This window comes from Barbus barbus (assembly GCF_936440315.1).
Source record: "Barbus barbus genome assembly, chromosome: 10".
Lineage (NCBI taxonomy): Eukaryota > Metazoa > Chordata > Actinopteri > Cypriniformes > Cyprinidae > Barbus > Barbus barbus.
In genome coordinates, this window is record NC_136738.1 from 30,788,258 (window position 1) to 30,799,744 (window position 11,487).

General features: G+C 39.5%; 1 protein-coding gene across 1 annotated transcript in view; it reads right to left on the bottom strand.

Moving 5' to 3' along the window:
• The window catches only part of LOC306875728 (sodium-driven chloride bicarbonate exchanger-like), a gene marked incomplete at both ends in the record, with an annotated part of 65,062 nt that extends 53,994 nt beyond the window's left edge, over positions 1-11,068 (bottom strand). Inside the window, one exon of the mRNA XM_079426437.1 lies at positions 11,021-11,068. Coding sequence (XP_079282563.1) covers positions 11,021-11,068 — 48 coding nt within the window. The remainder of the gene's footprint in view (positions 1-11,020) is intronic.
• Between the last annotated feature and the right edge of the window lie 419 nt (positions 11,069-11,487).

Here is an 11,487-nt window from a genome sequence, read left to right on the forward strand (position 1 = left end):
TTTTACTTTGACTAATCATGTAGCCCAACTGTGCATTTTTGTTTTTTACTTATTATTTTTAAGGAAAAACACAGTAGTGAGGGGATTTGTTTTTTTGTTTTTAAGATATAATATAACCCATAACATTGCTGATCAATCAACATTAACTTTACAGTTAAAAACCATGGTGAATCTGACCATTCTTGTCAGCTGCTGTTTTCAGTTCATTCTCTAAGGCAGCTTAGTCACAGGCTTGCAACTGTGGGATTGACAGCAGAATTCAGATTTAAAATGACGTTTGCATGCTTTCATTGCAGCTAAACTGTGATTGGGTTTACCAAAGCATATTAAACGAACACCATATAGTTTGAGCATTCACAATCATACATGTACATACAGGCACTAAAACTGCACATATCTGTCATTTTGGGCAGCCACTTCTTCTGGCTATAATTTTATTTTGCCCCATAAAAAAGAGAGGGCATGTTTAACAGAGGAAGTGCCAGGACACATTCCCTTTCAAACACAATAATCCTGGATATCCAAAGAGCACCAATTAGCTTTAAAAGAACCTCAGGAGCCTTGCGTATATGATTAATCTCTGCTAAAGGCCATTACATGAGCATCTCTAGCAGATTATCCAAAAACACTGCGAGAAGACTTAGACTGGATTTTTTATTCTACTCATACATATCAGTGCATTCATACTGCGATTACGAGCTCTAGACTACAACAACCGATTAGTCCAAACAATATGCTTAATTGGATCTCATTTATCATCGTCTTGGAGGCACAATTTACCTGCTACAGCGTGACATAATCACTATCAACAGATGTAAGTCTCTGTACTGCTCACTGTTTATTTTCCATTAAGCAATAATAAGCAGCTTTGTCCGTCTGCTCGGGACTCATGCTGAGCGGGAAATATTTTTCAGTGTAATCTGAATAATAAAGCTTAGCTTTGTCTTAACAGAGAGCTTTGCAAAAGTCATCATTATATTGTCCTGTGATACATGAGAGACGAAAGATCTTCTACAAGCTCTGTGTTATATATCTGTGGTTTAGGTATATACCATTTAAAATGCAATAATTGTTTGTAATAATTGTTGAGCTCAATAAATACAGTAAATAAAGACCAAGTACTTCCTTACCTTAAAACATGTTCATTTTTTGACCTTTTAAATCATGAATATCACTATTTTAACGTCTTACTCCATTTAACATTTCAACTAACCCTGCCATGTCAAAGAAAAAAAAGGTCAATATATATTAAAGATATTTTTAAGAAAATTACTGACCTTAACACATAATCATGAGGGTCTACAGGGGTCCTTTCTATGATCATTTCCTGTTTTATGCCTTTGTCACATGACCCAAAAATGTCTTTACACCACAACGACTTTGATTTGGCAGTCAAAAGATTTAATATTTATAATATTATGAATGTATATAAAATTATATTTCATATTATAATATTGATATATTTAAATATTTAATAATAACACAAAATAATAACATAATATTATTTGTATTATATACATGTTATAAAATATTTTACAACATATGTAAAATTGTCTCGCTGCTTTGATTTGGCAGACAAAAGTTATAGTAATAATATTATATATTTATATAAATTATATAAAACAATTCATTCAAAAATTAAATATTATCCATTTATTTTGAATAATATTTTATATCATATTTTAATAAGACAAAATATTTATATATTAAAAAAAAAAATATATATATATATATATATATATATATATATATATATATATATAATGTGTAATATATATAAATATTTATATATATATATATATATATATATATATATATAAATATTTTAAAATGTTATATATTATAAAATAGTTTATAATATTTTACATTTATATGAATTTGTTTTACTGCTATTTACCCAAATTATTCTAAAGAAATAAAATACACCAGACTACTTAAATTACTGTTACACCACAACCTTTGATGAAGTGCCACAGAAAACAAATAAAATACATATAAACACTTCATTTTATATTTCTATATATTTTTGAACAATTTAATAGATCCAGACAGAAAAAGCATCACGTCACAAATACTTAAATGGCACGTGCTGTAAATGAACAGCATCACACAAATGACTGATACCTCAGATAATCCTAATTAATTACACATGTGCTAATGTGCTTTAAACCCAAACCTGTTCAAGACTGTTTAAGGATCATTCAAAAGCTGCTTTTCTGCCAACGCTGGATCAATAATAAAAAGAAGCATTCTGAGGTGATCAGAGGTGCTTGCTTGAATGATTAAACGTATACTTTCTGCATTTTCTGGTGTAGAAAGTACAAGTCTCCAACAAACACAAACACACTCAGCCGCTCAGGGTCACTGGGTTTGGACTAAAGGGACTTTGAATTCAATGCTGCCTTTTTGCATCTCTCTAATATCTTAAGATTATAAGTCTTACTCTAAATCTTTAGTAATATATCATAGTATACTAATGTTAACCCTGTAAAGCCTGACATAATAAATAATAGTCAGAAAAATCAGTTTATCAAAAAACTTTGTTTTTAGTTGAGTGTCATAATTGATACATCAGACTTTTATGCCTCATATAGTCTGATATAGTGAGAATATGGAGGAATTTTACTCAATTTTATTCAGTGGGCCAAACTGAGCAAAAATATGCAATTTGATGCAGATGCTGATATTTAGATGGACAAAAAAAAGATAGGGAGGATCTTGTCAGTGATCTCAAGGTAGCTGGGACCATAGTCACCAAGAAAACAATTGGTAACACAATACGCCGCGAAGGACTGAAATCCTTTAGTGCCCGCAAGGTCCCCCTGCTCAAGAAAGCACATGTACAGGCCCATCTGAAATTTGCCAATGATTCAGAGGAGAACTGGGTGAAAGTGTTGCGGTCAGATGAGACCAAAATCCAGCTCTTTGGCATCAACTCAACTCGCCGTGTTTGGAGGAGCAGGAATGCTGCCCAAGAACACCACCCCCACCATCAAACATGGAGGTGGAAACATTATGCTTTGGGGGTGTTTTTCTGCTAAGGGGACAGGACAACTGCACCGCATCAAAGGGACGATGGACGGGGCCATGTACCGTAAGGGCATTGAAGCCAGCCAGGGCATCGAAAATGGGTCGTGGATGGGTATTCCAGCATGACAATGACCCAAAACACACGGTCAAGTCAACAAAGGAGTGGCTCAAGAAGCAGCACATTAAGGTCCTGGAGCGGCCTAGCCACTTAATCCCATAGAAAATCTGTGGAGGGTGCTGAAGGTTCGAGTTGCCAAACGTCAGCCTCCAAACCTTAATGACTTGGAGAGGATCTGCAAAGAGGAGTGGGACAAAATCCCTCCTGAGATGTGTGCAAATCTGGTGGCCAACTACAAGAAACGTCTGACCTCTGTGATTGCCATCAAGGGTTTTACCACCAAGAACTAAGCCATGTTTTGCGAAGGGGTCAAATACTTATTTGACTCATTAAAATGCAAATCAATTTATAACTCTTTTGAAATGCATTTTTCTGAATTGTTTTGTTGTTATTCTGTTTCTCACTGTTAAAATAAACCTACCATTAAAATTATAGACTGATCATTTCTTTGTCAGTGGGCAAACGTACAAAAACAGCAGGGGATCAAATATTTTTTTCCCCACTGTATATATTCAGAAACTTCTTCATCTTACTCAGTCAGAAACTCCTCTCAAAAATGAACCACAGCCAGGCTTGGATGCCATTTGTCACGTCTAACAAAAATAGAGTCCACTGCAGCTGGACAAGTGCAAATGAGCTCTAGCCTGACAAATCTAGGCCTGTCTTAGACGCTCCAGCCAGCAGGAGCTTCAGCAGAAGCAGCAGCTTTATGGCCAGATCTGGACTGCTAATATGAAGTAAACAGGGTTTATTGATGCAGAAACTGGAGAGGAATAATGTTTTGATGTGCTACATTTAACTATGCCTAATTTATCAATGTTTGATCTTAATAAACTTTTGGCTCACAATTTGATGGCCAAAGTAAAATATGAAGCAAATCTGCAAAAAAAAAAAAAGCATCTGTTAAATGCCTTTATGACTTTACTGGTTTTGGGCTGTTAAACTCATATAATCCAGTGATTTTATCTGTAACTGATGGGATGTGGTCATTAAAACACTATATATTATGTGAGACCTCAATGCCTGATCTATTGCTCTGGGGTCACAGATAATCTACAGTCACAGCGAGTCTCATCTGACTTGTAAATGAAAATGACACTGACAGCTGTCAACCCTGATCTCAGAGAGAATCACTAGATCCCAGATTAAACATAGACTCACATCTACTGCAACTTTACTTTTATAAAAAGCACAGGAAATATACCATTAAGACACGTGCTAGTTAAAGATGGTTAAGTAAATGTGACCCGCTTTCCACCCCAAAAAGAAAGAATTAAAAAAACATCACATAGAATTAAATAAACAAAATAAATAAATGTTAATAATAATAATAAAAATATAATTCATTCATGTGAGTGTGTGTGTGAGTGCCCCTGGACCACAAAACTAGTCACAAGTGACAAGCTGAAAAAATAAGCTTTCCATTGATGTATGGTTTGTTAGGATAGGATATTTGAAAATCTGGAATCTGAGGGTGCAAAAAAACTCAAAATACTGAGAAAATTGCCTTTAAAGTTGTCCATATGAAGTTCTTAGCAATGCGTATTACTAATCAAAAATTAGGTTTTGATATATTTACAGTAGGACATTTACAAAATAACTTCATGGAACATGATCTTTACTTAATGTCCTAATGATTTTTGGCATAAAAGAAAAATCAATCATTTTGACCCATACAATGTATTTTTGGCTATTGCTACATACCCCAGCGACTTGAGACTGGTTTTGTGGTCCAGGGTCACATATATACATATACACACATATACACATATATATATATATATATATATATATATATATATACACACACACACATGTGCGTGTTTTGTGTATATTTATTATGTATATACTGTATAAGTACACACGCATTCAGTAAATATTTTGAAAATATTGAAATGTATGTATGTCTGCATTTATATTCATATAATTTATATGCATGCATGTGTGTATTTATATATACACAATATATGTATGTGTACTGTGTATATTTATCATGTAAACAAAAACTTATTTTGGATGCAATTTAATCGCGATTAATCGTTTAATAGCACATATATATATATATATATATATATATATATATATATATATGTAAACAGTTTTAAATGCTAAATATTAAATACTAAATAAATATAATTAATAATGGTGGCCTGTTGCTAATAAGAAGGAGTGGCTCCAGTTGGACGAAGATGTAGATAGGATCCTAGTGATAACATCAAAGGGAAATGCTGATTATAAACTTCAGACCATGTGCACTCCCATAATGTCCATAGGATCAGAGCGGTTCGGTGCCATCAAAGAGCATTGTGCGAGCAACCCAGTAAGACCAAACCACCGAGAACTCAAGATAAGCCAGCTAAGACAAGAACTCAAATCTCTCAAGGGTCAATATAAATTGGCTGAGGAAGATGAGAAAACTGCCCTGCCAGAGCTCACAGAGATTATAAGGAAAAGGCTCATCATACTTAGTTGGGTGGAGCGGCACCGAAGGATGTGCAAGGAGAGAGCCCATAAGCGCTGATCCCTTCGGCTTTACCAAAAGGCTACTCGGACAAAAGCGAAGTGGCCGCCTCATTTGCTCCTTGGAGGAAATTAACCATTATCTCAGTAGCACCTTCAATGACATGTTGAGAGAGCAAGAACTTGGCCAATGTGAGGCATTGGTGGCACCTCCAGAACCGCTGATTCAATTCAACATCTCTGCTCCGACTCTGAAAAAAGTCAAAGAAACAGTCAGAGCAGCAAGATCAAACTCTGCACCTGGCTCCAGCGGAGTACCATATAAAGTTTACAAGCAGTGCCCAAGGCTTCTGGTGAGACTCTGGAAGATCTTGAAGGCAATCTGGCGAAGAGAGAAGGTGGCTGCTCAGTGGAGACAGGCTGAAGGGTTATGGATACCGAAGGAAGAGGATTCAAGGAGCATCGAACAGTTTCGTATAATTTCGCTGCTCAGTGTTGAAGGGAAGAACTTTTTTAATATTATGGCCCAGCGGCTAACTGAGTTCCTCATGAAGAATGCATACATAGACACAGAAAGGGGAAATCCCAGGGTGGCTGGATGCCTGGAACATACAGGGGTAGTGACTAAGCTGATTCGGGAAGCAAGGTAAAGTAAAGGAGCCCTAGCAGCACTGTGGTAGATCTAATGAATGTGTATGGCTCCATTCCACACAAGCTTGTCGAAATAACACTAATAAGGTATCATTTTCCAGAGAAAATCAGAAGTACCATTCTGGATTAATATAGTGACCTTAAGTTGAGCGTCTCTTCAGGACCACTAACATCTGCCTGGCATCGGCTAGAAAAGGGCATAATCACTGGCTGTACAATCTGTGTTCCATTGTTCTCTTTGGCCATGAATATGATTGCCAATCTGCGGAAGTGGAATGTAGGGGCCCCAAGTCTAGATCTGGTACTTGGCAAACCCTCATAAGAGCATTCATGGATGACCTCATGCCTCCTGGGAGGGCTGGAGAAGCTCATCACATGGCCAAGGATGAGTTTTAAACCAGCCAATTCTAGGTCTCTGGTCCTGAAGAAGGGGAGAGTGGCTATTAGTTCCACTTCACCCTGGGAGGGACCCAGATTCCATTGGTGTCAGAGAAGCCGATCAAGAGCCTGGGCAAGATGTTTGACAAGTCCCTGAAGGACGCAGCTTCCTGTCAGAAAATCAGGTGTGACCTGACAGCGATTGACAAATCCGGGCTCCCTGGAAAGTTTAAAGCTAGGATAAATCAACATGGCCTCTGTTAGTGTATGAGGTGCCAGTGACAACAGTGGAGGCTCTAGAAAGAACCATCAGTCAGTCACTCCGGCGGTGGTTGGGACTTCCTCGGTCCCTAAGCAGTGTTGCCCTATATGGGCATTCCAACAAGCTGCAGCTCCCCTTTAGAGGCCTTGTGGAAGAGTTTAAAATCACCCGAGCCAAGGAGGTCATGATGTATAGAGACTCTTCTGATATCATGGTTGTATCTGCAGGAATTCAGGTAAAGACTGGAAGGAAGTGGCAGGCACAGTGAGATGTTGATAGAGTGGAAGTACGGCTGCGGCATAGCACTTTGGTGGGCACCATGGCGGTTGGGTGGTCAGGACTGTGTAGTTTTCCCAAACAACGATATGATAAAGCCCAAGCAAAGGAGAAGCGTCTACTGATACAGGATAAGATACGAGCAGAGGTGGAGGTAGAGTGCTACATCAAAGCGGTTGACATGGGCAAACAAGCAGCTTGGACCAGATGGGAGCATGTAGAAGCTCACAAAATAACCTGGACAGAGCTCTGGAGAGAGGAATTAAGTTTCTCATCCAATCAGTGTATGACGTTCTTCCCAGCCCAGCCAATCTGCATTGTTGGGGAACGGCAAGCATCCCAGCATGCCAGCTGTGCCAGAAGAGGGGCACCTTGGAGCACATCCTGAGTGCCTGCTCAAATGTGTTGGGGGAAGGGAGATACCACTGGCGCCATGACCAATTGTTAATGTCTTTACATTTACATTTATTCATTTAGCTGACGCTTTTATCCAAAGCGACTTACAATTGCTATATATGTCAGAGGTCGCACGCCTCTGGAGCAACTAGGGGTTAAGTGTCTTGCTCAGGGACACATTGGTGTCTCACAGTGGATTCGAACCCGGGTCTCTCACACCAAAGGCATGTGTCTTATCCACTGCGCCATCACCACCCTGCGCCATCTTTGGCAGATACTATCAGTACAGCAATTCAAGAAAGTAAGAATCAACATGTCCCCCGACAATACATCTCCTTCATCAGAGCTGGAGAGAAGTCACGCCAGAGAGTTGGCTCAGTGGGGGGGCTTCTTGCCAGTGGACGTGATTGGAAGCTCCAGGTCGACCTAGGGAGACAGCTAAAGTTCCCAGCCAACACTGCAACCACTACGCTCCGCCCAGACATGGTGCTAACATCGGAGACTACAAAGCAAGTGGTTTTGTTAGAACTGACTGTCCCCTGGGAAGACCGAATTGAGGAAGCGTATGAACGCAAAAAGGCTAAATATGCAGACCTTGTCACAGAGTGCTGGAGCAGTCGAAGTTAGGTGTCGGGGCTTCGCCGGTAGATCAGTTCAGTGAACTCTTAACCTTCTTGGTATTAAAGGACTGCAGTGCAAAAGGGCCATTAAGAACATCCTGGAGGCCGCTGAAAAAGCCTCGCGATGGCTGTGGATCCAGAGGGAGATCCGTGGCTGAGCATGCCACTTGGACACAAGTCGGGGGCTGATCACCCCCAGCTGGGTCGCCCGGGTGAGGATGTATGATGATTAAAGACCCGAAACACCCAGTGACCCCGAGTTCATCACTGAAGACGTGTCCAAGTAGCATCAGAAGGTGTTTTTCAAACTAATAATACAAATATTATATATTAACCAAATATTTTATATATTTGAAAAAAATATATACAAAATATTAAAAATAAGAAATCATATTTTAATATTAATAACAATTATAAAAATAACAGTATCAGTAATAAAGAAAACTAATAAAGTATCTGTACTCTTTACAGTAATGAAAATTTGAGGGGTAAATGTGCTTAGTTGATATGAAAATGTTGCAATGCAAAAAAAATCATAATCCTATTATGAAGCCCATTAAAACGTATAATAATTACATAGTTATAATTAAGTATAATTATTATATTACATTTAATCAAGTTACATTATTTTCAAGACAACTGAATAGCTTTTCCTTACTGTAATACAGTATTATTTCTACTGTACTACAGTGGAAAGTTACTGAATTACAATCATTGTATTGTAATATACAGTATCTCACAGAAGTGAGTACACCCCTCACATTTTTGTAAATATTTTATTATATCTTTTCATAAAGTAGTGAGTGTACAGCTTATATAACAGTATAAATTTGCTGTCCCCTCAAAATAACTCAACACACAGCCATTAATGTCTAAACCGCTGGCCACAAAAGTGAGTACACCCCTAAGTGAAAATGTCCAAATTGGGCCCAATTAGCCATTTTTTCTCCCCAGTGTCATGTGACTCATTAGTGTTACAAGGTCTCAGGTGTGAATGGGGAGCAGGTGTGTTAAATTTGGTGTTATCGTTCTCACTCTCTCATACTGGTCACTGGAAGTTCAACATGACACCTCATGGCAAAGAACTCCCTGAGGATCTGAAAAAAAAAGAATTGTTGCTCTACATAAAAATGGCGTAGGCTATAAGAAGTTTCCAAGACCCTGAAACTGATCTGCAGCACGGTGGCCAAGACCATACAGTGGTTTAACAGGACAGGTTCCACTCAGAACAGGCCTCACCATGGTCAACCAAAGACGTTGAGTGCACGTGCTCAGCATCATATCCAGAGGTTGTGTTTGGCAAATAGATGTATGAGTGCTGCCAGCATTGCTGTAGATGTTGAAGGGGTGCGGGGTCAGCCTGTCAGTGCTCAGACCATACGCCACACACTGCATCAAATTGGTCTGCATGGCTGTCGTCCCAGAAGGAAGCCTATTCTAAAGATGATGCACAAGAAAGCCCGCAAACCGTTTGCTGAAGACAAGCAGACTAAGGACATGGATTACTGGAACCATGTCCTGTGGTGTGATGAGTCCAAGATAAACTTATTTGGTTCAGATGGTGTCAAGCGTGTGTGGCAGCAACCAGGTGAGGAGCACTAAGACAAGTGTGTCTTGCCTACAGTCAAGCATGGTGGCGAAAGTGTCATGGTCTGGGGCTGCATGAGTGCTGCCGGCACTGGGGAGCTACAGTTCATTGAGAGAACCATGAATGCCAACATGTACTGTGACATACTGAAGCAGAGACTGGGCCGCAGGGCAGTATTCCAACATGATAACGACCCCAAACACACCTCCAAGATGACCATTGCCTTGCTAAAGAAGCTGAGGGTAAAGGTGATGGACTGGCCAAGCATGTCTCCAGACCTAAACCCTATTGAGCATCTGTGGGGCATCCTCAAACGGAAGGTGGAGGAGCGCAAGGTCTCTAACATCCACCAGCTCCGTGATGTCGTCATGGAGGAGTGGAAGAGGACTCCAGTGGCAACCTGTGAAGCTCTGGTGAACTCCATGCCCAAGAGGGTTAAGGCAGTGCTGGAAAATAATGGTGGCCACACAAAATATTGACGCTTTGGGCCCAATTTGGACACTTTCACTTAGGGGTGTACTCACTTTTGTGGCCAGCGGTTTAGACATTAATGGCTGAGTGTTGAGTTATTTTGAGGGGACAGCAAATTTACACTGTTATACAAGCTGTACACTCACTACTTTACATTGTAGCAAAGTGTCATTTCTTCAGTGTTGTCACATGAAAAGATATAAAAAAATATTTACAAAAGTGTGAGGGGTGTACTCACTTCTGTGAGATACTGTAAGTGTAATATAATTATTAAAATCAACAAATTAAAGACAGTCCATCGAATATTTCCATGACGTACGGTATAAATACTTTAAAATTTAAATAATACGTCATTCTCCTTCATTTGGCAGGAAATGTCCGCTTAATCGTCATGAAAAATGCAATCCAATCTTCAATTAGGCTTTATTTTCTTCATGCATGATATAATCTCTTCTTTCTGCTGATTTTTCCTCACATGTGAGTTTGCTCAATTTCCCTCATGGTACAAATCAACTTTCTCATCAAGATGTCGTTTTAATGACGTTCAATGCATGTTGCATGTAAATACAGACATTTCACGTTAAAATAATCTACGATGAACCTGTGAACGCATTAGTAAAATGCGTCCTGGTCTGCAACATGCGCTGCAGCAGAATGCAACTGTAACATGCGTGTCTCCTTCGAACTGCAGAGGCGCAAATCACGCGCGACGAGTCATTCAGTCAAAGTCAAGGTCTCTCACGCACACGGCTGATTAAAGAGCGTCTTACCGCGGGCAGCAGAGGCTCCATTTGTGCGCCTTGGTCCTTCACGTCCATCTTCTGTACCTGTAGATCAGCTCCAGTGCGTGTAGTACGTACTGCGTGCAGCGTCGCCGATCAGCGCAGATGATGTGCTCACATATTTAGTGCAGTCATATTATCACAGTGCTCACTCATAAGGGCGCGTGTAGCTGCTGTGTGACGCAGTAGTGGGTAGTAGCACTTAAAGACCACAGAGGAGGGGGCATTATGTTACAGTGCCTCGACATTTGTCAGGACTGGACCTCATGACATTTCATTTCAGGCATTTTCAACAAATAACTAGGGGAAAGTACTATGCAGGACTAGTGCTCACGTTTGTCTGCATCTTAATAACTTGGAGATTTTAAGTCAAAAGTCTAATTGCACAATTGCTTATCTGAATTCCAGTTCAAAACTGCCTTAAAGGGATAGTTCACTCAAAACAACAAATTTTG